At 42.8% G+C, this 27,787-nt stretch overlaps 1 protein-coding gene across 2 annotated transcripts; it reads right to left on the bottom strand.

Annotated features, from left to right (window-relative positions):
- Positions 1 to 964: 964 nt before the first annotated feature.
- On the bottom strand, positions 965 to 24,875 carry SF3A3 (splicing factor 3a subunit 3). Of its 2 annotated transcripts, XM_068964387.1 has the most exons (17): positions 24,728 to 24,875; positions 24,403 to 24,450; positions 23,062 to 23,114; positions 22,850 to 22,955; positions 19,795 to 19,867; positions 19,333 to 19,424; positions 18,134 to 18,216; positions 16,944 to 17,082; positions 15,952 to 16,020; positions 15,465 to 15,532; positions 15,227 to 15,334; positions 14,227 to 14,296; positions 11,559 to 11,723; positions 11,351 to 11,461; positions 10,142 to 10,232; positions 2,128 to 2,183; positions 965 to 1,247 (listed from the first exon to the last, which is right to left on the bottom strand). In XM_068964387.1, exons 1-17 carry the CDS (start codon positions 24,821 to 24,823, stop codon positions 1,170 to 1,172), a joined length of 1,506 nt encoding a protein of 501 aa, XP_068820488.1. In that variant the 5' UTR covers positions 24,824 to 24,875; the 3' UTR covers positions 965 to 1,169. The 2 variants fall into 2 exon arrangements, with proteins under 2 accessions (XP_068820488.1, XP_068820489.1); XM_068964388.1 differs by lacking the exons at positions 22,850 to 22,955; positions 23,062 to 23,114.
- Between the last annotated feature and the right edge of the window lie 2,912 nt (positions 24,876 to 27,787).

Below are 27,787 nucleotides of genomic sequence, written 5' to 3'. Positions count from 1 at the left end.
CAAATGGGGTTTCAAACAACTGGAGGAGCCTAAGTACACATAAATGTGTGAAGAGTTGCCCAAGGGATAGGCTGAACCAGGAAGGAAAGTAACAGAGAGAAGGACCACAGCGGCAAGCTGTGTGCAAACCCTACTCATGGAGAATAGGGTAACAGAGTGTGAGGCAGAGGCCAGCTCTGGAGCTGGGATCTTCCCCAGTGGATATATGACAAGTGAACTGAAGTTCTGGGTGCTGAGGGGCAAAGGGAGCCTCTCTGGGATCCTGTCAGACCAGGCCCTGCCATTCAGATGACTGTGCCTGTGGGCAGATCAGGGGCCCCTGACTCCCCTAGTTCTCTCCACTTGGGATACCTGATTCAGATCCTGAGGCAGCTGCTTGAGTCCACCCAAACCGTGGCTCTTGGGGCCTGGAGACCATTCTGGGCTTGGAGCCACTTCACAGTCAAGCAGGGATCTTGGAGGAGACAAAGGCTGATGGGATCACCAAACTCTCGTTCTGAAGCAGCAAGCAGGCGGTCACTGCTGCTCCTGGTTTCACTGTGTGCTAGGCTGCTGAGGCGTGGAGAGGGGCAGGGCTGCAGGACCATTCCAAGCCCAAGTCATCCCTCTATGCAAATTAAAAGGCAACCTTGGTGGCATGGCTTTGTCCTCAGCAGAGGTCCTGGCTCACTCTCCCCATCTTTCCCTAGTATAGTATATGCATGAATGGCTGACTCAACTAAGGGCAGGGCTTTCCTGGGGTGATGCTCATTTGGAAAGGCAGCAGCAAATGGGGGTGGGGAACAAGGTCAGGTCAGAATCACCTAGCACAATATACGTTAACAGAATAGGTGTCATTAATTTAGTTGCTCCTCAAGCTTGTGAGAAAGAATTAAGGAGGTGTTATAAACTAGAGGACTGAATTAGTTCATGATTCTTGGTTTCACAAGAAGACACATTCAGAACAAGGGCTGGTTTTATTTTCCAACAGAATCTTCTTCAGTAAAAAACAAAGATAAAACACATCTCAACCCTGCGATCTGCCAGCATGCCTTGTTTCTACAAGATGCACGCTAGTCCGTAAGACTAAGTAGCAAAGAGTCTTTAGGAGCATTTGATTGGGAGAAATAGAAAAAGCAGATCTTAGGGAAGCCTGGGCAAGGCCCACGGCTGAGACACATCCCCGAACACTAGAGGAGTCCTTGTCTTTTCAGATCCTCGTATGTCTTCTTATTCACAACATTCCCACTGGAGTCTTCATACTCTTCCTAAAAGGGAAGAAGGACTCCATTAAGCACAACTCCTGGGAGAAATATTTAGACCAGCCTCTGGGTACCTGAGCTCACTCTGGCCTGATTCCATGCCATTCATCTAAAACAGCCTTTCTCAACTGGGGTTCTGCTCTACTGCCCAATGGTACCAATTATGACCAATCCTTGGGGATATCTGAGAAAATTGTGTATTCAAATCACTTCCTGAGTTTAAGATGAGGAACTCCAGCTGAGAAAGGCTCACTTAAGACATGGTTTTCAAATGGGTCCCAAGAACTCTAGGTTTCTACCTAAGAGGACACTATAGGGGATAAAGGCCAAGAGGACTGAGCTTCTCCACATCCAGGAGTTCCGCCTTTCCTGTGTATTGGAGTTCTATGTCACAGTTTGAAAAGGGCTTTGCTGCTAAAGGAACACTGAACACCACTGACCCAAGAGGAAGCAGCTACCATAGCTCACATACATACCACTTCTCATCTCTGAAATCTGCTGTTAGGGATAACCATCCCAAGACCAACAAGATGCCTCCCTACGCCATGAGCAAGCTCATCAGATGCTCTCCTCAAAGGAGATCTAACATATGACACAGATTTTCAACCTCTTAGCTTATGAATCCTGAGGGCAGAACAAGACACAGGGTACTTCTGCTTGCCACTTCAAAATTTCAAAGGGAGAATATAACCTGTCTTAAGACAGATTTGAAGTCTGACACATGTAATATCACAAATAAATTAGGCTTTTCAAGTCAAGAGCCAATTAGAGATACTGTCACCCTACACTTTCTGCTACAGTGAACCAGGGTCCGTCTCTCACTCCCTCCTGCACCATGAGGGACTCTGTGGCTTGACGTTACACCCGATGCTACATAAACACTCACCTCAGTGTCAGGCTGCCATCGTTCCGACGCCTTCTGCAGTTTCAGCTTGGCCCACACTGCCGGACGAGAAATGATCAGCAATCAGATTCTACTGAGTCCACTGAGTACTGGGTGTTACAACATATCCCTCATTAGGATCCCCCGAGTGCCTGTCCTAAGACATCTGCCTGCCCCAAATGGGAATTTTGGCTCTGGACTGGCTGTGGACAAACCCCTTTCATCGCAAAATTTACCACAATGTTCGCTTTGTTGCGGGCTTCTCTGGTGGCTCAGACGGTAAAGTGTCTGCCTGCAATGTGGGAGACCTGGGTTCGCAAACAGTCGGACACGACTGAGCGACTTCACTTCACTTGCTTTGTTGCAAAATAAAAGTTGGATCAAATATAATCAAACACCTCTCAGAGAGAACTGATACTCTCAAAGGAAAAGTTAGTATGGTACAAAATACAGGAATTATTGGAAAAAGTGACCTTACTGTTTTAAAGTTCATAATAGGGGAGAAAGAGAACGCTGTGCTTAGTCACTCAGTCATGTCGGACTCTGAGACCCCATGGACTGTAGCCTGCCAGGCTCCTCTATCCATGGGGATTTTCCAGGCAATAATGGAGCGGGTTGCCATGCCCTCCTCCAGGGAAATCTTTCCATCCCAGGGATCAAACCCAGGTCTCTTGCATCGCAGGTGGACTTTTTACCATCTGAGATACCAGGAAAACTCAAGAATACTTGAGTGGGTAGCCTATCCTTTCTTCAGGGGAATCTTCCCAGCCCAGGAATTACCAGGGTTTCCTGCATTGCAGGCATATTCTTTACCAGCTGAGATAACAGGGAAGGCCCAAGAGAACACTAGACATTGTCAAATACCTCTACCTGAGGTCTGATGCATGTATTTCAAAAAATTCAGAGGAAAAACAAAACAACAGTGAAATATCATGGCCAAAGAGTCTGAAAGAGAAGATGGCTCAATAAACACTGAAGACAATAGGAAAATAATTCTGACAGTTCAATTCCAATGAACACGAAAAGGGAAAGACATCTACAGACACTACCACAGCTCCAGAGGGAGGGGTCAGACATGTGCAAAGACAGGACAGATACAAAACTAGGGAAAGAACAACTTAAACTTGGAAGAATGATGTCTGGAAGGTGAACAAAAGGCTATGTACCACAGATGGGACAGGTCGCTGCTGTGAAGGTAAGATGGCAGTGAAAAGGAACAACTACTTGATTCTTATAAGCTTTCATATTTCTCATCAAGTAGAACAATCTCTAAACACGACAAGAATAGAAGAAATATCATATAGAGAAAGCTGAAGTCTAAGATGGGTGAAGAAATATTAATAGCAAATGAGACAATATATAAGTGCCTAACTCTGTGCCTGGTGTACAGGCATTCGGCTAATCATCTTTTCCTTCCTTGCTAATTGCCTTAAATTAGCTGAAATCTTTTTAAAAACATATTCATATTTGGCATCGGGTCTTAGCTGTGCCACATGGGGTTTTGGACCTTCACTACAGCGTGAGGGATCTTTAGTTGTAGCATGTGGGATCTAGTTCCCTGACCAGGGATTGAACCTGAGCCCCCTGCATTGGGAGCACGGATTCCTAAGCCACTGGATCACCAAGGAAGTCCCTGAATTTCCTATTTTTGATGGAATAGCCAATACAATAAAAGCTATAGACACAGGATACCATGGTTTTAGAAAAGCGATTGCTCACAGGCAATGTCCCTAGAATCCATGAAAATGTTATCTCTCATGATATTGTCATAAACAAGATGATGATATCTGAACCTGATGCTATTAGTTTATTAGGCTTAGTAGACTTATACCTAGTGAATTTTGGTCAACTGTGACCAACCACCTAAATGAGAAATATCTTGTGAGAAGTTCCATAGGGCTCTTTCTTAGCTGTCTTTCGTTCAACTTATGACTTGTAAATTTGGAACAATGGAATGATTAAAATAATGAATTCATACCTGAAATCCTTCATTTAAGTTAAAAAAATAAAAAACTACTGTAACTTAAATAACAGTACGGAATCCCTCCTGCTAAAAATGCCAAAGAAAAGCTTAGACAGAATGATCTAAAACAAAGACAAGGAAAGCCAGTATGGGAGCTGTGCCAGTGGCCCGCTCCCTGCCCACTCCCACAGGGCACACGCCTTTCCAGGTGCTCTGCAAGGAGCAATCCTGGTCTAACAAGGAGCTGCTTTTGCTGCCAGTTACTGAAGCGACAGCTGACTGCACCACGGATGGCACCTGACCCAGCTGCACCTGCCTACCATCCTTCCCTGATATTAGAAATTGGGACCCTGAGAGGCTGAACTGCATGAAGGCAGGCTCTGAATACTGAAAAAGGTCATACAGGGCAAGAGCTAGAGTTGCTTTCGCTGTGAGCTAAGGCTTAAAGAGAAGACACAAGAAAGTGGAGAAGGCATACACACAGATGGAAGCACAGCTGGAAAAGCACATTCTTCCTCACAGGATGGAAGGGCATGGAGTCAGATTTTCAGGGGCTCTCTTCCTCAGAGCCCCAAACCCTTAAGATGTCTAGTTCAGATTCTTAAAAAAAACCCAAATCCAAAAACCACACATGAAATCCAGGTTTAATAAAAAATATTCTACCAATGGGAAATGAAGAAAAATTGCACATACTCTACAGATTAATAGAAGTAACTTCAATTTAATAATTAATTGATTATACCTATAGCTGATTCATGTTCATGTGTGGCAGAAACCAATACAATATCGTAAAGCAATTATCCTTCAATGAAAAATAAATTTAATTTAAAAAATAAGGGATGCCTATTAGTAGTGAGATGCCTGAGATAAAAGTCTGTCACGATCCTGTGGGAGTCAAGATGTCTGTAACTGTCTGTTACTGAAAAGTCTGAAAGGAAGCCAGAGAGTTAACCTAAGATACTTAAAGAGGAGGACTAATCCCTGGGGAAAGAAACGGGAGGGGAGGTGATGAAAAGAGAAAGTGATACTGAGGTAGAAGTGAAACTACAAATACTACACAAATGACCTACAAGTGTCAAGGGAGGTCATTATGGGTGAAAATGATACACTGTATCAAAGATGTAGCAATAATAATATGAGAGAAACTGATAAACGTAGACATCTGAACAAGGAGATAAGTATCGAAAACAATATGGATAATATTTTGAATCATGAACTTGCCAATACTATTCTGGAAAAAATTTTTTTCTCTTCTTAATGATCAACTGAAAAACATCTATGGGGGTAATTTAAAATAAGGCAGTCCAGAATTATGGGAAGAGAAAAGACTGTTGTAGAATAGACACGTGATTGACCCCTGGCTTTCTTTGCTTATGGTACATGACCTTTAGAGACTTACCTCATTTTTCCTGTTCTGAAAGTGTGGGTGATCTTCTACCTCACTGATTGCTCTGAAGATTAAATGAGTGTAAAAATCTCCCATTTGCCTCGCATATACCAAGCATCCGGTATATGGTAGCTAGCAATAGGAAGATTAAACTCCAAGTGAAAGATAAAGGTGACTTTGGATCTCACACCTTGGACTCTGTAGAGGAGCCCACAAGTGAAGCTGACGATGATAGCAGCTTATGCTTTCTCACTGATACATTCTACATTGTGGTCAGGCATGCTATAGCACTTTACCTGTATTATTTCATTTAATATATATATATCTCATTTGAGACAACTCTCTGATGTAGATATACTATTAACACCCACATTTGATAGATAAAGGAAACCAAGGCACTAAAGGACATAACTTGCCCTGTGTCCCCTAGCCAGGAAGTAAGTGGCGGAGCTACGATCTGGACCCTGACAGGTGGCTCCTCCAGAGGCTGCACTGTTAGGAATGTGGTTTTGAACCAACTTTACCCTTGAAGGGGAACAGATGAAAACATAAAGAACTTAAGGGACTCCATCAACAAAGTCCTTGGGTAAAAACAACATGACAAGACGTAATGGGGGGGAAAGCTACTATGTATAAAATGAGTAAGCTACAAGGACACAACACAGGGAATTGAGCCAATATTTTAAAGTAACTATAAATGGAGTACAATCTTTAAAAATTTTGAGTCACTACATTGTATGCATGAAAATATAATATTTTAAGTCAACTACAGTTTTTTAAAAGAGAAAAAAGGAGATAATGGGATTCTGAAAGCAGAAAAGCCACTTTTTGTAAACAAGGTGATAAGAATATTGATATAAGATTAAACACTTAGTTTACTGAATCATTATGAGTCAGATGTATAGAATTTACTGTTTCAGATCATCAATATAATCACCTCCTATAAATAACTCAACAGAATGACACATATTAATAATAGATAACAGAAATTAGTAGCAGAAATAAATTGTTAGATGAAACATTAAAGTTAGAAATGTTAGAAAAACGCCTGTATGAAAGGAATAGATTCAAATTTACTATATAATCTTTGTGAGAAATCTAACAAGAAAATGAGAAATCTAACAAGAAAACAAGGAGTTAAATAGAAATAGATAGATCAATTAATACACTGAGTGTAAAGAGCTCACCCGTATATAAGGATGAATATTGACAACTAGGGTAAAAAAGAGCCCACATCTGCTGCCAATATTTGATAACTGGGGAATGGTCTATTACAGTAGAACAAGCTGTCAGACAACAGGAATTTCAAAAAGCAAATGGGAGTGATCAATAAGGTTACAATGTAATATTGAGTTTATGTGGCTCAAATAACACAAAAGTGGCAGAAACGCAAGACACAAAGTTTAATTACAACTAGAATCAACATGGCCATACCAGAATTCAAAACAAATAGACATTAAGTATGAAAACTACTGAACAGGAGAAAATATTTATAAATGATATTACTGATAAAGGGTTACTATTCAAAATACATAAACTCCTCATACAACTTAATAGAAAAAAAAAAAAAAAAACCTGGTTAAAAAATGGGCAGACAATCTGAATAGGTATTTTTCCAAAGAAGACATACAGATGGCTAACAGGCACATGAAAAGATGCTCAATATCACCAACTGTCAGAGAAATGCAAATCAAAACCACAAAGAGGTATCACCTCACACCTGTCAGAATAGCTGTCATCAAAAACACCACAGATAACAAATACTGATGAAAATGTACAAAAATGGTACCCTTACACTGTTAGTGGGAGTGTAAACTGGTGCAGCCACTATGGAGAACAGTACGGAGGTTCCTCAAAAAACTATGAACAACTAGCATATGATCCAGCAATTCCACTCCCCGGTATACAACAGAAGAAAACAAAAACACTAATTTGAAAAGATACATGTACTCCCAACATTCATAGCAGCCTTCTTTACAATAGTCTAGACAGGGAAGCAACCTTAAAGTCCATCAACAAATGAATAAAGGAGATGGAGTGTGTGTGAGTGTGTTAGTTGCTCAGTCGTGTGCAACTCTTTGCGACCCTGTGGACTGTAGCTGCCAGGCTTCTCTGTCCATGGCATTCTCCAGGCAAGAATACTGGACTGGGTTGCCATTACCTTCTCCAAGGGATCTTCCTGACCCAGACATCGAAGCCAGGTCTCCTGCACTGCAGGCAGATTCTTTACCATCTGTGCTACCAGGGAAGCCCAAAAGAAGATGTGGTATATACAGATAGATAGATATACATGCACACACATACACACAATGGAATACTACTCAGCCATAAAAAAGAATGAAATTGTGTTATATGCAACAACATGACGGACCCGGAGGGCATTATGCTTAGTGAAATAAGTGAGGCAGAAAAAGACAAATACTATATATTATCCCTCATATGTGGAACCTAAAAAATAAAACCAACAAATGAATATAACAAAACAGAAGCAGATTCACAGATACAGAGAACTTGTGGTTACCAGTGGGGAAAGGCAGGGCAGGGGCGATGGGAGTGGCAAGGTAAGGACAGGGGATTAAGAGGCACAAACTACAATGTATAAAATAAACAAGCTACAGGGATATGTTGTGCAGTACAAGGAATATCGCCAATATAAGTTTTTTTTTTTTTTTCCTGTGTGACTTGGAGGATCTTAGTTCCCAGACCAGGGGCCAAATCTGGGCCCTCTTGCAGTGAAAGCAGGAAGTCCCAGCCACTGGACCGCTAGGGAATTTCCTAGTATTTTATAACTTTAAACGCAGCACAATCTATAAAATTTTGAATCACTGTTATACACCTGAAACTAATATGATATCAACGTATCTCCAAAAAAAGTAAGTTTTTGAACAAAGTAACAAGATCAAAGAAAGTATTAATAGGAAAAAGGAAATAGTAAAATGCAGAATAAAAATATTGAATTTTCTACTTTGTCATACTAAATCAAGGAATCATATGGGCTATTAACTAGAGAGTCTTCTCAGAGAAGTACCTTTCTATGAGGAAGTAATCTCTATATAGTTTCAAATGACAGAAGAGAATGTAGCATGTAATCAGACTGACTTTATGACATAAATATGGCTTTGATTCCTAAATCTGACAAGTGTCTGAAAGCAAAGCAAAAAGCACATCTTTTATCTATGAATGTAAAAAACAAAACTTCTAAACAGAATTCTAACAGGATAAATAACTACATTAAAAAAAAAAAAAACTACCACTCAGTATGAAATAATTCAGAAATGCTGTTTTATCCGAGCCTAATCAAAAGTAATAAAAATGTTATCACCTTTCTTTCGTGAAATGTGATAATAAAATCATAAGCCAACCTTAAAATTAGTGAGGCTGCATCACGTAGTCTTTAAAAACAGCACTCAGGCAAGGAAGACTTATTGCCTGCTTCTACTTAACATTTAAGATTTGGGGGCAATGCTTAGGAAAAATAAATACATGGAATAAAATTAATTAAAACATGTTTTTGCAGTTGAACCTGATTGTAAGCCTAAAATAATGTAAGGTATTACATTACAATTTCAAGGTATCAAGTAATAAATCAACTCAGGCAATCTACAGGACATATTTAAGAAAATATGCTCCCCTTTCCGCCCAGTCATGATCTACTTATTAGTTATATGCAGCTAGAAAACAAATCTAAAAATGTGACAGCATTCAAAATGCAGTATTATGATTCTATGAAATTTCATTACTATTTTAATTTCCTCTAAACAGAGTGAAGGGCAAAAATGAAAAGAGGCTAACTGGATAATCTGATATATTTTAATTCTGATCAGAGGAACTGTATGATCCTGACTTGTAAATGCATAGAGACAAAACAGCAAAAAAGAGTCCCCAAAGCTTACCACACTCAAGAAACTCAATGGAAGAGTCCCTGGAACTCCCTGGGGTTAAGTCAGGGATTGTGGAACCCTTTAGGTCACTTCTACTTGGCTCTACCATGGAGGATTTGAACCCCAGAGGTGGAAGCCAGATCAGTTAGCTGACCAGGCAGCAGAGTAGTGTGATATGCTAAGAGGCAGCGCCTGAAACTTAGCAAAGTGGAGTGGTAAAATTCTTTTCCTAACAGTCTAACCTACTGACAGTGAAAACATGACCAAAAAAAGAAAAAGAAGGAAAACTGTGAGGAAGATGGAAAAATCTACCATGGCCAGGTGGCCAGGAAGCCTGAGGTTCCTGGGAGCTTCAACACCACATTCCTGGACACACGCTGAGCTTGGCTTTTTCTCTGAGAGTATTTTGCTGCCATGTTGCTGTGTATCTGCCCTGTCACCTCAGAAATAAGCTTACCAAGATCACTTTTATTTCTTCCTTTGTATCTGCAGTTCTTAACACAGTAAAACCAATTCAGAAAATACACATACACTCATTCACTCAAAATCTTGCATACCCGGGAGTTCACAGAACCCAGTTAAAAGCAGTTTTATACTCAGTACAGAGCTCTTCTCAAGGGGGAAAGAATCAGTACTCCTGGCTAATCCATCCCCTGAAAAAGCAGTAACTATAGGACTGTAGTAGTCTGTATACACCACAACCTGCTGCCCTTAGGCCTGGACACACGACAATACTGGGACAGTGAACTGTCGCTCTGACCTCGGGAACAATAAATAATTACTTACAGGAGACCGCGTCTTCAATCTGTGTCACATTAGCAAAGTGGGCAGTATTTGGGATGCCCAAACACCTCATGCCGTGAGCATGGCGCCACTCCTGGGAGGAGAGAAGCAAGAGGACAGCATGAAATAGGACTGACTGGACACACAGCACTAACCCCATCCCACTCAAAAACCTTCCCTAATCCTTTGCAAAAGGCTCCACCTAAAGGCAGTATTCCTTTTGAGGTTCCTGTCTGTAGACAACTGGCTATGACTGACAAGAGGCAGTTACTTCAAAGCAGCACTGTATGTCTGCCTCACTGGGCAGGTTTATAAAACCTAGATCCAGACAAAATCTGTGTCAAGACCACAACTCTTAACTCATCACTTACCTCCTATGCAACCCCCACCACCAGCATGTGTAAGCATTACTGATGGCAAGTCAGTGTCATCTTTAGAAGTAAAGGAGAAGACTGTTCATCAGGTACAAGCAAGGATATGAAAGAGACCAAGAAGGGAGGCTAATGCAATGACAGTATGGCTCAGGGATGGCAGATGGCATGGGCCCTGGATGCCAATTCCAATTCACTGGAGGTGGTACTGAGAAAGACTTAGAGACTACTGGAGTTTGGCAGAAAAGGCCCCAGAATCAGTAATATGCACATCTGAGGAAGACAAAGAGGAATTCACACACATTCTCCATTCTTGGCTACATCTAGCATGTCTTCTATTCTGTAAAATTTCCCTCCAAGTACTGAGAACTGAAGGTAGAAACAAAACAAGGCTGAATTCACTTACTGGAGTACCACCCAGATAATGCCTTCTCTCAAGAATAGCTTGATAAATGTCATCCTCTTTTTTTTTTTTTTTTTTCCAAGAGGCAAAGGCCCATTTAAGACCCAAAGAAGGAGGCGGTCAGCCCTTTCTTTGGTATTGAGTACCAGCAACAGAAGAGAGAGAAATGACCAACGAGTTAGAAAGGCAGGAAGGGCAAGCAAGAAAAAACGGAACACGGTTCAAATAGTGGAATGCCTCCAGAAACCATTTCAGGTGCAACCCAAGGCTGGCACTGCTGCCAGAAGCCAAATGCCACACGCTGGACTTTATGTCCACTCCTTCTCTGATTCTCTCTAGCTCTGGACGCTAGGGATCCTCTCAGGCTGCTCCTATCCTCTTCTCTAAAAGACTCATGTTTCAAGCTTCCACATCCAGGAGAAGCGCCAAATTTCTTACAGCAAAGTGCCGCTGGAAGGCCTTAGGACCTCGGTAGGTATAGTTCCCACAAATCTCACAGTTATAGTTGATATTTAGGCCATGAAGCTTATACAACCAGTAAGGAATGGGCTAAAAGAAATCAGACAAAAGAAAAACAGTATTAGGCCAGTGTCTGCATGTGCTGCCAAAATGAGAGAAGGGGGGAAGAGGGCAGCGGAGGACTTACTTTGCCGTCCCAGCCCAGGGGCAGGTTTTTGGGGTTGTAAATGATCTCATTCTCTTCATCTTCACTTTCACTCTCACTGATCTGCTCTTCCTCTTCCTCTTCCCGCTCTTCTCCAGTTCTGGCCTGCTTGCGTTGTACGTTTTCATGAGTGAGATGTCGCTGCTCCTATGTCAGGTCCATGAATGAAAAGGGAGGTGAGAGAAGAGTGCAGAACAAAAAGGGAAATTTCCTGTTTTCCTATAACCTTTGTTGATCCTTCATTTTTAAGGATCAAGTTTTCTTTCTTGCACAAAAGGAAAGTCTTGCTTTCAAACAGAATTCCTCTTCAGCAGACCTTTCCTTATCTTAAAGGAAAAAGTCAAAACAAAACAAAACGGAAAAAGTTAAACCTAGCACTTGCCTAGTTAGTCATCTGAGGCCACAGACAATCGCAGAATAGAAGTCTTTTCTCTTCTGTCCCTAAACCGTTCCCTGAATCAGTCTTCCTTTCTCTTTCCCACTGTTATTGCCCTCACCAAGGTGACAACGTTCCAACTTGCTCCGAGTCTGTCCTCACTCCAGTCTAGCTTCCATGCTGTCCCCAGATTTATCTGCTGGAGAAAACCAATCTCGTGGCACACTTTGCTTAAAAACACTTTAATCTGCTTTCTGCTACTTAAAGGTCCAACCTCCCAACATACAATAACTTTCCAAATTTTTCTCTGACTACACCATCCCTCACCAGACATACCCAAGGACAATGGTTTGTTTTCTCATTATTTCCTTTCATAGTAATTTTACCTTCATATTTGCTGTTTCCTCTACCTCAAACATCTTAATCTCCCTCTTTATACTTAGAACACCCAATCTCAAAGTATTACAGTAAACATCACATTATACTGCAGTTATCTGTAGCCCTCAGTCACAAACTGGGCTTTTCAAGGGTAAGAGGCTATGTCACATTCACGACTGTATTCAAAGATTTAGCATAATATTTGGAAACCAAGAGGTGTCAGTAAATGGTGAAGCAATGGTAAAAATAATACCAATTCATAACAAGATCAACTTTCGGAACTCATTTTGGCTGGAACTGGCTGGAATTCCAAGGAGAATAGTGCCACCTCCTGGCGGGGAAAGCAAAATGCTCTCAAAGGTAGGAGTTGTGGGCACACCTTACGTCAGGGGCACAGATGAGCCTCGCATTTGTCTTCAAAGGACCGGCGACTCAGTCTGCTGCCCACACTCAGTTCAGTTCAGTCGCTCAGTCGTGTCTGACTCTTTGCGACCCCATGAACCGCAGCATGCCAGGCCTCCCTGTCCATCACCAACTCCAGGAGTCCACCCAAACCCATGTCCATCAAGTCGGTGATGCCATCCAACCATCTCATCCTCTGTTGTCCCCTTCTCCTCCTGTCCCCAATCCCTCCCAGCATCAGGGTTTTTTCAAATGAGTCAGCTCTTCGCATGAGGTGGCCAAAGTACTGGAGTTTCAGCTTCAACATCAGTCCTTCCAATGAACACCTAGGACTGATCTCCTTTAGGATGGACTGGCTGAACCTCCTTGCAGTCCACGGGCCCACACTAGCACAGTCCTAGTTCAGTGTGGAGAGTATAAGTATCCCACATATCCAATGTCTAGCTAATCCCTTTCATCCAAAGGAGTTATACCAGTGGGATCCAACAATGACTCTACTTTTATGAGTTATTATACACGTGGTCATCAAACAAGGGCAAGAGACAAAGACATGTGGACCAGCTATCTGAACCAGAACCACCTACTCAAAGCACCATGTGAGCATCTGGAAAGGAAAAGGTTCTGAGAGCAGTTGAAAACTGCACAAAGCAGACACTCAGAAAGGCTGGTCCTCTCTGCAGCACTCCCAGAGACAATGACCATCTTCCACCTTCTCTTCCCTGAAAGAGAATCATTTTCTCCTGCTCCTCCCCCAACTTTCTCTAAGATAAGCATCTTGGTTGGGTAGGCCTTTTTGTACCTGTAACCCCCTTAGGCTTCTTCTTGAAAAAATACTCAAGGAGCAGCTCACAGCCAGTTCTGTACCACTAACCTCCAAACCTAGTAACATGTAAGTTGCTCCAACCCTGTGAACAAGTAAGTTACGCCTTTTCAGAGAAAGTCATTCATGAAGAGCTGCTGCTGTGGGCACACCTATGTCAGGGGCAAAGATTAGCCTCAGTCGTCTTTAAAGAGGAGTGGCAACTCAGACTGCTGCCCACACTCGCACAGTCCTAGTTCCCTGTGGAGAGTATAAGCATCCCACGTATCCAACGTCTGGCTAACCTCCTTTTATCCAAAGCAGGTGTAAAAGAGGGAGCCAACAGATGACTCTAGTCACACCTTACATGCCTTTTGAGTGTCTGCTTCCTGGGTCACCCCTAGCTCTATTCTGGAGCTCAGGGAAAGAATCTGGATTCTACATGGAGAGGGGAGTCTACTCTCCCACCCAGCCTCAGGGGATTGGGCAAACCTAGGAATGTCACCTAACAACAGACCCCTAACAACAGAACAGGACCTCGGTGAAGGGCTAAATACCATGGGAGAACACAATTTTCGGCTAAAGTAGTTTGATCTATGCATTTTCTCTTGCAATCGTAAAAAATATCCTACAAGTTTATAGCTCTCTTACTTCCACAACTTGGAGCATTTACAGCCCTCAGCAGAGTCACTTACCCCAAGAATCTCTACATATTCGTATATCTGGGCTTCAAGGAAAGCAATGTCTTTGTTCCTCTCAGTGTCTCTGGAAATAAGAAACAAACTATATCACTTAAGGGTTCTTTCACCCAATGCCATGTTCTCTATATCTGGGAATATTTATTCCATAGGAGCATCTAAAATTACAAGCACAAGAGAAACACCACGTTGTGAAAGCAAATGTTCTGTTCAGCTCAGGACTTGTTGATATTTATTTATTTTTAATTAAAAAAAAATTTTTGGCCATGATATGTGGCTTGCAGGATCTTAGTTTCCCAAGAATCAAACCCAAGCCCTCTACAGTGGAAGCGAGCAGTCTAAACCACTGGACTGCCAGGCATTTTTCTTGAGATTATTTCTTAGACTGCATAGAAGCTTCCTCTTTGACCTCATTCTAGAGAGTGAAAGGCATGTCCAGGTATTTAAATTCCTATACAAAGGAAATGTGGTACAGAAGGGCAAGCTCTGGAACAGGCAGACTTGGGCCCAAGTCTTGCTACTTAGTAACTGTGAGATAACAGGTATAACTCTTCCAAGTCCTTATCTGTCAAAGATGAGGATAACAAATACTTTTCAAGCTTGTTTTGAGAATTAGCCAAATCACATATAAAAAAAATACCCTGTACAAGCATGTGGGTCAGGAACAGATTCAACTGTTACCAGCAAAAATGCACTTAGACGAACATTTTTGAACCAACTTACCCTCTATAACCTACAGAGGTAACAAAATATACCTGGGGTACAGTTTCAACTTTAGAGACGTCACCCACTCTCAGACACCTGAGTATAGACTGTCCTTGGTTTATAGTCACGATGAGAGAACTGTCTGCCATTAGCAGAGAAAAAGAGCAGACTGGAGCCGGATGGATCAATAGCAGTGATAAAATGGGCTTTAAAATTTCTGATGTGGTACGAATTCTGCACGGGAATAAAAAGCTTAAAATGTAAGCAGAGGTGCCCCCTCCCCGCCACTTACCGCTTGGTGCCCTTTGTCTTGGGATTTTTGGCAAACAGGGAGGTGTCGAGTGACTCGAGGGACTTTCCTTTGGTGCTGAATAGCCTCTGGGCTCGCTCTTCTAGGGTCCTAAGGAGACACAGGGGCAAAGGATTTCAGGATTACTTTACCATCTAGGCTTGCTTCTCTTTGCAGTGTGGAGAAGATTGCGAAACTCAAAGTAAACGAGACAGTTCTGATAGAAAAATCAGTCTCTTACCCGCCACACTTCAGGCCTAAAGCTAGGAGTGCAGATTTTAATCTGTCCAGACCCAGGGAGGCCAACTCCTATACGAAAGAAACAAGTTACAATTTTATATAAATAGACTTGGAGAAGCAACAAATGCTCAAACTTAGGTTTGCAGGCTGGTGTGTGGGTGTTCCTAAAACACTGGCAAGACCACACATTCCATAGCCAGTCTCCTAGCAGGATGCTCCAACTCTCCAAAGGACAGACTCTGTGATTAAGTTCACCCGTAACCATACTGGCTGTGTTCCACTACCTCCACTATAGCTTAAGATGGTTAATTTTCAGTTAACAGTGTTCAGAGAAATTGGATAAGCTTTTTTTTCATCTTTCTACATTCTTCATAGATGCTTATCTCAAGGATGTGTGTCTTACCATAATAAGTCTGTAGCGTTAGGAGATCAAGTGACCCCTCTGAGGCGTGAACAGGCAAGACCAGCACAGGCTAAAGAAAACATACCTCCCAGGAGGAGAATGCAGAGAGGTCAAGATGGGCTCCAGCATGGGTCAGGGCACTGCTTGTCTCTTTCTGGAAAAACAATACGATGTTTATTAAGACCCAGGATTAGAACAAAGGCAAGGGAGTCATCTAAATTACAGGCATACCTTGGAGATATTGCAGGTTCAGTTCCAGACCACTGCAGTAAAACAATTATCGCAATGAAAAGAGTCCCACAATTCTTCCTGGTTTCCCAGTGCATACAAAAGTTATGTTTACACTATACTGTAGTCTATTAAGTGCACAATCCCATTATGTCTAAAAAGACAACGCACATGTCTTAGTTAAAAAACTTTATTGCGAAAAAATGCTAACCACCATCTGAGTCTTGGTAGTAATAAAAATCAAAGACCACCATAACAAAATAAAAACTGGCAATAACAGACTTGCCTGATGCAGGGAGTTGCTGCATTTGTTATAAAAAAAAAAAAAACAAAACTGCATCATCTGAGAAGTGCAAGAAAGCAAAGTGCAGTAAGACGAGGTGTGCATGTACCAGGTGCTGGGTGGCCCCTTAGAAACATGTATGAGTGAGAATCAAATGCCTATAAGAGCAGAGCAAAAAGAAAAACAAAAAACAAAAACACCAACTAAAACTAGATGGTCCAATTCTCGCAGAGATTTCAGAAAAAATTCATGTTTGTCTCCAGGAATGAAAATATATAATAAAGATTTCTAGCACATAATTATATCAGCTTTTGGTCAGTAGCAACCACAGAGCAGTAATGATACGGTTGGTGAAAATGCTGGGCTCAGCCAATGGCAAGTGGGCCCTGACAAATCTCTTTCCAAAGTATACAGAGAAAACTCAGCATACTTGGCAGAGAACACCTCCTGGCTACAACTGATCCCAAGGGACCAGCATCCGAAGGCCTAAAGCAGAGGCTCAAGATTAAAGTAAAATAGTTTACTTCCCTGGAATGTCCTCCACCCAAACCCCCACTGAAGCTCACCGGCCATCCAGGAAAAGTACCATTCTCCCACTTCTTCTCAAACTCGTTCTGAATTTTTCCAAAAAGTTCATTCTGATCTTGGAGAGGCTTCACTCTATCTGTGTAATCCTGAAGGTATTCAAGCAGCATCTCCAGGTATCTACAGAGGAATATGTAATATAGAGACAGCAAGGTTTCTATTTTTGATATACTGTTATGCCCTATAAGATATACCTATAACTCCAGTGATACTAGTCTTTTAAAGGAATAAAAATGAGCTTACAATTGGCTTTCTTCTAATATGTCATCTTGATTCTGACCTTTCCTATCTTCTTTCATCCTCAAGATACAATTCCAAATACTACAGTCTTAACTCACAAATAAGAAAGATTTCAGGTAAAAAGAAAATGAGAAAAATAGAGGAAGGCAGATTACTAACTAGGGGCACAACAACACAAACAAAGCGTGACATCTATATATCAGACCCAGGCACCTCTGAGAAAGTTTAATTTTGTCCCCACTCTGCTCAGCTCCAAAGACAGAGGCACCAGGGTGGGAGACTTCCTTTCACAATGAGACAAAATTAAGAACAGTATGGGCCTAAGATCACAGATGTGCCCACAGACACATATTCTTCCAGAGTCAAAGTATTATGATTTTACTTTTTAACTAATTAATCATTTATTTGTTTGGTTGCACTGGGTCTTCACTGCTGCGAGGGCTTTCTCTAACTGCACAAGCAGGGGCCACTGTTGGCTGCAGTGCACAGGCTTCTCACTGTGGTGGCTTCTCTTGCTGCAAAGCATAAGCTCTAAGCACATATGCTTCAGCAGCTGCAGCACACAGACCCAACAGCTGTGGTGTGCGGGCTCAGGGTGCCCAGACTCACTAGCTGAGGCACTTGGGCTCTAGAGAGGGGGCTCGATACTTGTGGTACAGGGGCTGCTCCACAGCATGTGGAATCTTCCAGGACCAAAGATCAAACCCGCGTCCCCAGCACTGGCAAGCGGATTCTTATCCACTCTACAGCCAAGGAAGTCCCAAAGTATTATGATTTTTAAAATGTATCTTTAAAATCCCTATCTTCCCATAAACTTGGAAGTCATTCATGTATGCCTTTCATGAAACAAAAATTCAAAACTGCCCTCAAATCTCATTAAAATAATCTTCTAGTCACATTCAGTAGAGGCCTGGAAGCTAATAATGCCTACCTCTTGTACTCGGCATTCTTCCTTTCTTTAGGAATGTCAAACAACTGGTCAAAGATGGACAGGTAAGTGATATAATCCAGCTTCTGAAAAGAGAAAAGAAATGACAAGAGATTCAGCTAGGTGTTTGCACCAAGTTACAACATAATCTCCAATAAATGAGATCAAAATTGAGCCTAACTACATAATCTCCAATAAATGAGATCAAAATTGAGCCTAACAAAGTTAACAAAGCCCAACTCACTTTAGCCTTTTTTTTCTCCTACCATTTAATTCCTACATTAACTGGGTGTTAATTCCACTAGACTGAGTAGAATATGAGACACATAATTAACCTGGAAAAATACAGATCAAGTCAATAAACCATAGGCTAAAAGAAACATCTGTTCATCATTACTACATACCGGGCACTTATTTAAAGACTGACATCCACTACCTCTTAAAATAATGTCCCGGAACGTGCCGTTTTTTCCCTCATTCAATCACTTATTGAGTATCTCTGGACCAAGTGTGTGGATACACATGAGAACAAGACAGATCCAACAGGACTGGACTCATGGAGCTTATACAGCTGAGACAACTTTTGGGACATGTCCTTACAACTCCAAGAGGAATTCCATCACATACTTCCTTGAGACTTTCCTGACACTGTCACATTAAATCTCATCTCTCATACTACTAAGTCGCTTCAGTCGTGTCCGACTCTGTGCTACCCCATAGACGGCAGCCCACCAGGCTCCCCTGTCCCTGGGATTCTCCAGGCAAGAACACTGGAGTGGGTTGCCATTTCCTTCTTCATCTCTATGGAAAGTTATTTTTAGGTATTTTTTAAAGATATTAAATAGTCATTCCTGGAAGAGATTATGTTTTTGTATCTTTATGTACTTACTACTATGTGTACCTAACACAGATGCTGGATGTGTATTTGGGAGTTTTAAAAATTCATTTTTACAAAAGCAAAATAGGCTTGTTGTAATAATAAAACAAAATTTACTAGTAAGTAAAATAGACTTATTCATTCACTGCAGAAACCCGATTTTCACTTTGAAAATGGTTTCCTTCTAAGAAAGCACATCACCATTTTAATATTTACCTAACAGTTCCAGAACACAAGGAAGACACTGATCCATGTCTAGTAGCCCCGGCCCAGTGTCCTGACTCACTGTGAGAATCAGAGCCACCTTCTCTATCCTGGGTCTTACCTCAGAGGCCTTCAGGTTAATGTATTTGAGGTAACAGTCATGAAGATCCAGGTAACGACCATATCCCTCTTCATCTGTGAACTCCACCAAATCTGAAGCAATCAGAGGTATCAGTGATTCAGGTACTAAAGACCACTTTATTGGACTTGGCCTTTCAAGTGGACTGCACTGTTTCATAATGCAGCCCTTTACCCAAATACCCTCTCTCTGCTCACAGAGTGAAACAGGACTCAGCCAATGCATTTAAGTTGGACGAGCACAAAATGAACATTGTGCCCAACGCCGGTTTAGGATGACAATCTAGTCCAGACTTTTCTCCAGTCTAACAAAGAGAATATCAGTAGGAGAACCCAGCTATAAATTTCTGTGGGGCCATTTTCCAGGGCTCTGAGGGCAAATCTGAGCTCTGTTATTTACCTGCACTTCCGTTGGTGCTGGAGAGAAGCATTAAACTCTACTTACTTTGTGCTTCTTCACTTGGATTCTCTCGCGCCTTTAGGAGTTCCTCAAATTCCACTGACATCGGAACACAGATCTCATGGGAAAAAAGAGAAAAGCTCAAGTGGATTTTTCAACATAAAAGTTGCAATATCACAGAATGGGCTATATAGAAAGTTGGATTTCTAATGCTTCACTTGGCTTGGATTTTTCATTAGAAGTTTACTTCTGTTTTCCAATTACCTTGCTTTTTCCTTTGCTTTCTGCCATTGTTTAACTAAAATTTGCTAAAATAACATTCAAAAAAGTTCAAATAACATAAAAAGACAGAATGAAAAGAAAAATCAAGCTGCCCCCTTTAATAATTTTCCTGCGAGGGAGTTCTCTGGTGCTCCAGTGTTTAAGATTCTGCACTTACAATGCAGGGGGCATGAGTTCGATCCCTGATCGGGGAACTAAGATCCCATCTGTCTTGAAGAGCACTCCCACCCCCTGGGAACCAACCTGCCTCCACCAAAAAAAATTGTACTGCAAATAGATAACCACTGTCTACAGACTATTTAAAAAATTTTTAACGTCAGCCATTCTCAAACTTTGCTGCACATTAGAATCACCTGCTGTTGCTGCTAAGTCGCTTCAGTCGTGTCCGACTCTGTGCGACCCCACAGACGGCAGCGTACCAGGCTCCCCCGTCCCTGGGATTCTCCAGGCTCAAGGATACTGGAGTAGGTTGCTTTTTCCTTCTCCAATGAGTGAAAGTGAAGTCACTCAGTCGTGTCCAACTCATAGCGACCCCATGGACTGCAGCGTACCAGGCTCCTCCGTCCATGGGATTTTCTAGGCCAAGAGTACTCGAGTGGCTTGCTATTGCCTTCTCCTGAGAGAGCGCGCTAAAAGCCCTGACATACTTGATACCAATTAAACGAGAAGTGGGGGGAGGTATCAGCACTTTTTAAAGACCCTCAGATTCAAATGCACAGCAAGATTTGGAAACCATTGCTCTGTGCATTTATATATATGTATTTGTGCAACTATAATACAAGCAAATGACAAGATTATTACTTTGCTTCTCACATAATTGGATTTATTTTTTCCCCCTTAGTATATCCTGGAATAAATTTAACCATTTATTCTGCATCACTTTTCCACCAGAGCTGGGATAAGGTTACACACCAAAATGGTACTCACGTCTTCTCTCTTGGTTAGCAAAAGACTGAATACCTTCCAAAGGGAGTGAGGAGACATCTATGTGCCTCCACTAAGTAGCCTCTTCTGCCTAGTATTTTCAGTCTCTTATTTTTCTACCCATTCCTTTACATATGGACACCTTCCTATCTTCCTCCTGCTTCTCCTCTCCTTTTTCCTGCCAGTCTTTCAAATGCATGTTAAAACACTACACACTACTGTTTCCCCATTATTCACGAGTACTCCCTGTGACCAGATTTCCCAGATTTCCACTCCCACCACTTCCACTGAGCAGCAATCCTGGCAGTTACCAATCAGTAACAGCAGACACCAGTCACTTCCTTTCTGAAGCTCATTTGCTGAGCTCCCATAACACATGGCCTGGAGTTGCCAACTGACTTGTGCTGGAGGCTCCCCAGGCCCTCTTCCCGTGAGGTGCCTTACTGGGAGTGCCCCAAGGCACACAGAAGCTGAGTCTCCCTTCATACTCTCTCTCCCTCCCAGAACCCTATGATTCACAGCTTCAGCCATCAAGTTCACGTGATAATTCTCAAGCCCCAGTCACTAACTTCAACTGCTCATATGACACCTCCACCTAGGCCCATCATCACCTGAAAATCTACATACATAAAAATCCACTTCCAGTGTAAACAGGTTCTTTCTTCCTTAGTTCCATCAAGGAAAAAAACAACTTTTCAGTTACAGAGTCATAAACGCTCAGTGCAACTACTGACCCCTCTCTCCACTTCTACAGCCATGCCTCACTCCCCCTTTGCCCTGGAATTCCTTTGGTCAGTTGTGCAAGATGTTTAGTAAGTTCTCAACAACTGAGATGTAATCCCTGCTCCTTATAATTTTACAGTACAGTGGGGCAGACATTTATTGTCAGAGAACATGACAAGATCATAAAGAAAAGAAAGATTAACTGGCATTAACTAGGAGTGAGATAGACTAGGAAGCAATTTTCATGAAAGAGTTGGTCTCTGGGCTGAATCATGAAGGGGTAATGACCAATGGACGTGAGTAAAGCTTCTTTGTGTTAGTCAGTTCCTCCAGGCAGCAGATTTCAAGATAGGAACACAAGTGGTTTATTGACCAGTGGGGTGGTAGGGGCAGGAGGAGAGGGATTATCCATGAAAGATAAAAAGGAAAGGACTTCCCTGGTGGTCCAGTGGTTAAGATTCCATGCTTCCAATGCAGAGGACACGGTTCTGATCCTTGTTTGGGGAACTAAGATTCCATGAACTATGAGGTGTGGCCACCCAAAAAAAAAAAAAAGAGAAGAGAGCGAGCAGGATGGAGGGATGGAGCAGAGAGAGCCTAGACCATGATGTAGATATGACAAAATCTCACTGAAAGTCTCACACTGGGCAGAAATAACCAGGCTGTGATACCCCTCCCCCGCACTGTGTTCAGTCACTGGTTAGGGGCTGCCCAGGAATATGTGTGCTCTGTCGCTTCAGTCGTGTCCAGCTCTCTTTATGACCCTATGGACTGTAGCCCACCAAGCTCCTCTGTCCATGGGATTTCCCAAGCAAGAATACTGGAGTGGGTTGACATGTCCTCCTCCAGGGGATCTTCCTGACCCAAGGATTGGACCTACAACTCCTGCAGTGCAGGCAGTCTTTACCACTGAGCCACCAGGGAATTAGCAGGCAGCTTTTTTACCATGAGAGCCACCTGGGAAGCCCAAGAAGAGAATGGCTTTAGCTTAAAGCTGAGGGAAATTCTGAAAGAACTCAGAGTTGCAGGATGTCACCTAACTACGCTGCTTATTGCTAACTGGTAAGTTCCTTTTTGAAAGGACATCTGAATGGCCATCTCCATTTTCCTAACACACGTCCTTTGTATACTCTTTGGACAGGTCTGGAGAAAAAACTTTGCAAGGTCATACCTCATTTGGGTGCTTCCGGTGGAATTCCTTTATTTGTTTGAGTCTATTATAGAATTCAGCAAATTCATTGGGTCCTGAAATGGCATTGAGCTCCTCTTTTCGTAAGCTACAATTTCAGAAAAAAATCCAGAAAACATGGAGCACAAAGTCAGTCCTTTAACCATGGCCCCTCAAAAGCAGTAATTGCTGGACTGAATGTGACTGTGACTTACCCATCCTTGTCGTCATACAAATCCCTCAGATTCCCACTGACTTCCATATACCTCTGAAAGGCAAACACAAATCCATCAGAATGAAGCAATCCACCCGTACAACTGAGACCCAAGCAACCAACAAGGGCTCTCTAGTCAAATCTCAGGAAAACTTCAAGAGATGTGGTGCTAAAAGTTCTTATGCTTTCTGGTACCCTTAACAGACAACACTGGCTCCTAGCTAATTTTTAAAACAGGTCACTCTGAAGATTACCTAAGAAATGTGTTTTGAGGGGTGGCAGAGTTCCCATATTTAACTTTCCCTAGAAGAGTCATGGGCTTCCCTGATGGGTCAGTGGTAAAGAATCTGCCTGCCAATGCACAAGACGTGGGTTGGATCCCTGGGTCAGGAGAAGGAAAAGGTAATCCACTCCAGCATTCTTGACTGGGAAATCCCATGGACAGAGGAGCCTGATGAGCTATACAGTCCATTGGGTTGCAAGAGTCGGACATGACTTAACAACTAAACAACAATAGAAGTATTGTAAGAGAGAGCCATGTGAGAGTCACCCTTTGGAAAACAGCAGTTCCCATCAAAGACTCTCAAAGATAAAAGGGTAGTCCAAGTTGACTTCCACTATTTCAAAAGGCTTGATTAAGGAATGCTCAGGCTAAGTAAAACACCACACAGCTTCCTCTGGATTCAAATTCAGGATGGCACAAGTACATAGCCCATTCTCCAAAACTTTTGGAACCAGATTTGCTTCAGAATTTGGAATTCAGGAAGGTACTACATGAAATATCCCTAGTGGGATCTGGAAAACACATTAATTAGTTCTGCAGTGAAAGTTATGTTATTTATTGAATGGGATAAAGATCATAAAAAACCTCTCATCTGATCAGATCAAGTCAGATTTTTGCCACCAAATAACTTCCAAAACAAATTAAAACATCTTTTGTTTTCAGAGTACTTTGGATTTGGGAATCTAGATAAGGGATTAGGGGCTAGTAATATTTATCTATCCTAATTCAGAAACTCTGATTAGGGTCTTTTTTTCTATGGGGGAGAAGGAGAGTACCTTCTAAGCCTGAGGCATTGACACCTCATAACTACTCTTTGCACATCCATGGGACACAGGATGCTGTAAAGGGGATCTTCTCTAGTAGTTAAAAATGAGTAAGAGTACTCCATTCGGAGAAGGGAGTAACGGTGGTTAAGCATCCTCAGGGTTGCTTTCGGCGCGTACATTCGGCAGGCATACAAACTCCTCGACTGGCCAATCGGCTACCTTTGTTCCCGCACCCCCTCCCTCCTCTTCCAGTCCACCGCGCCCAAAGAGAAGCGGACAGCGGGACACTCACATCTTGCATGGCCCGCGTGCGGTGGTCAGAATTGATCTGGTCCCGGAGCTGAAGAAAGGCAAACGGTGACATATACGCCGTTAGTCGGAATTCTGGAGTTGGGAAGGCCGCCCGAGGGCGGAGCTTACCCGCTCGGGTCTTAGCGGCCCAAGCAGAGAGGCCTCTGGGCGCTGGGCCCCGGGGAAAGGTTACCTAGGCCTGAGCTCGGGGAGGGAATCCCCCGAAGGGCTCGGGGCGGGGCGGGTCTGAGGGCTGAAAAAAACTCTGAGGTTAAACCCGGGCAGAGGGCCCGGCCTTACGGTAGCCCCTGCCCAGGTCCACTCACCGTGGACTTCTTAGTGAGCATCTCTTTGGCCATGACATCCATAAGCCGTTCCTTCTCCTCATGATAGCGCCGCTGCTGCTCCAGAATCGTTTCCATCTTCCCTCCTCCTCCTCCTCCCCCGCCGCCGCAGTCGCTGCCGCCCCAGCTCAAGCCAGTCCACCAACACGACCGGAAACAACCCCTGCCGCCTTGCGCGCCCGCGTCCGCAAGTTACGGGTCCGGAGGCACCAAAGTTCCGCGGTTGCCGGAAGTTCCTCGGGGACTCGAGGAAAAGTGAGCACCGCTAAAGACACAGTCCGTGCTATGGAGACTGCTGCAGTGCCCCCTGCTGGCCGGAGGTGTGTGGCGCGATACCGAACGATTTGCGGGTGCCTCTAGGGGGCACACAGAAATCCACCAGACTGGCGTTAAGGAATCTGACCTGGCCGGCGGGGACTTCCCTAGCTGTGCGGCCGTGCTGGTAGGGACCTGGACTGAGTAGCTGACGCGCACGGTTGGGAGCTGATGAACCGGAACTTGAGTCTCCAGCTCAGTGTGACCTGTGGCAACGTTTTTCCCTCAGTAAAATGGGGATGATCGCGGGTTTTTTTCCTTTCCTTTATTCTTTTCTTTCTCCTTCCCTTCCTCTCTTTTGTTATGTGGAAACAACCTAATTGTCTATCAGCAGTGCTGCGTGCATGCTAAGTCGCTTCAGTCATGTTCGATTCCTTGCGACCCTATGGACCATAACCCGCCAGGGTCCTCTGTCCAAGAGGTTCTTCAGGAAAGAATACTGGAGTGGGTCTCCATCGCCTCCTCCAGGGGATCTTCCCATCCAGGGATCAAACCCACATCTCTTATGTCTCCTGCATTAGCAGACAGGTTCTTTACCACTAGTGCCACCTGGGAAACCCAAGGGACTGGTTAAATAAAATATAGTGCATTCAAGCAGTAAAATACTATATAACTGGAAAAAAAAAAACCGAAACAAGTCTATATGCCCACATCTAGCTGGAGAAATGAAAACCTATGTCCATATGTGCAGACATGCATAGCAGCACTATTCATTATCAACAAAGCTGCAACCCCCAAAGTCATTAACTGGTAAATATACAAACCAAATATGGTGTATCCATACAATGGAACATTATTCAGCAATAAAGGAGTGTTACAATATGGATGAACCATGAAAGCATCATGTTATGTGAAAGAAAGCAGACACGCAAAAAAACACACACTACACACACATTAGTGGACGTCCAGATGGCAAATCTACAGAGACAGAAAGTAGGTGAGTGGTTGCCTGCTGCTAGAGGTGAGACGGGAAGGAAATGCAAAAGCAATCTTTTGGAGGTGATAGAAAAATTCTTGGAAAAGGAAATGGCAACCCACTCCAGTACTCTTGCCTGGAGAGTCCCAGGGACAGAGGAGCCTGGGAGGCTGCTGTCTATGGCGTTGCACAGGGTCGGACACGACTGAAGTGACTTAGCAGCAGCAGCAGCAGCAGCAGTAGCAGCAGCAGTAGCAAAATTCTAAAATTGAATTGTGGTGATAGTTGCACAAATCTATTAAATTTGCTGAACTCAATTGTACACTCGAATGAATTTTATGATTTGTAACATACCTCAGTAAAGATGTTTAAAAAGTCTGTATGAACTCAGGTGGAAAGATGGTCATACAGAGTGACAACAACTAGAGGTACAACAGTTTATATAAAAATAGACATGCAAGGAGATTATTTCCAGAAAGATATCCAAGTAACAGTAAACCATTGTTGTTTATGAGGAGACAGACTGGAAGCTCTGGAATGTGAGGGAAATTTTTCTTTGTATATGTCCAAAGTACATCATGAAAAATTTCCCTAAACATACATATTTTTCAGTTTAAAAATACATTTAAAACTAAGTATGAAAATACATACATGCACATGCTTGCTTAACAAAAAAGAATTAGGAGGTCATAATATATGAAGGAGTTATTCGTAATTTACCTTCTTCTTTTGATATTCTTCAGTTTTTCTACAATAAGCATGCATTGCTTTTTGTTTTCGAAAATTTGAAAAATAACAGAGATAATGACGTTTGTCCTGTTTGCTCATGAGGTGTTGTGAAGGTTATATTAGTGTCTAAAAATTTAAGCAAGACCTCCAGCTTAGGGATAGGACCCCCAGATACAACAAATTCCCAGAAACTTTTCCTGCACCTCTGGGAGAGAGGTAAGAAATTCCTCTTCTGGACTGCAGACACTCAGTGTGTGTATCTTTTGAGGTGGGGGGGGAGGGTAAAGGTTTGGGATTTACCATATTTCATCACATATGAGACATTATCAAGTGTTAACCCCACCATTATTTTATGGTCGATTAAGAAAGAAAAATTCTTTTTTTCAATTAAGCTATGTCACATGGTTGATTATATGGTTGCATCTGGGTTTCTTAGGTCATAAATCTGACAAATGTTTATCTTGAAATCAATGACCCATTATTGTACTTGCACATCCCTTTCCTCTTAGGTGGGTGGGTCACCTAAGCACCATTCACCTGATGCCTTTCTTCCCCTGAAACCTTCTCCTTCCTCACTCCTTCAGACCGGTCACCAAGTCCTGTCTTTTCCACTCCAGCTGCCACCTGTCTCATTATCTCTCACCTGGACCACTGCACCAGCCTCCTCCCCAGCCTGCTCGTCTTACCCCTCCAATCCATTATTCACTATGCAGCGATCTCACGCCCCTGCTTAAAGACTTCCACTGCCTGGTTTACCCACAGGGTGAGGTCTGTTTCACTTGGCTTTCAGCGTTTCATGACCTGGCTGCTGCCTGCTGCCTTAGTCTTTTGGCACTTCCTCCAAATGAAATTACTTGCTGCTTCCTCAAAATACACCATATGTTTTTTCAGGCCTCCAGGTCTTTGCATTAGCTGTTTTCTATGCTTGGACTACTCTTCCTCGGTAAGTTCTTTATTGAACATGTAGTTAAGTGCCGGAGGCTGAGTGTGGAGGGGTGAGCAAGGCAGGCGTGAATCCAACCCTGAGAGGCTGGTGGAAGAAAGAGACGAAAATGTCAACATACTATTATTAATGATAAGCA

The sequence above is a fragment of the Capricornis sumatraensis genome, chromosome 2, assembly GCF_032405125.1.
Source record: "Capricornis sumatraensis isolate serow.1 chromosome 2, serow.2, whole genome shotgun sequence".
Taxonomy (NCBI): Eukaryota; Metazoa; Chordata; class Mammalia; order Artiodactyla; family Bovidae; genus Capricornis; species Capricornis sumatraensis.
The sequence above is the reverse complement of the archived record's forward strand: the minus strand, read 5'-3'. Positions and strand labels throughout refer to the sequence as shown.

Excerpts from the sequence above, each read along its gene's own strand:
- SF3A3 (XM_068964387.1), bottom strand. The coding sequence starts at position 24,823 with ATGGAAACGATTCTGGAGCAGCAGCGGCGCTATCATGAGGAGAAGGAA. Across the intron at positions 24,451-24,727 it reads TGCTCACTAAGAAGTCCACG|CTCCGGGACCAGATCAATTC; the intron begins GTGAGTGGACCT and ends GCCTTTCTTCAG. Across the intron at positions 22,956-23,061 it reads TTGTATGACGACAAGGATGG|CTTACGAAAAGAGGAGCTCA; the intron begins GTAAGTCACAGT and ends CTGAAATTGTAG.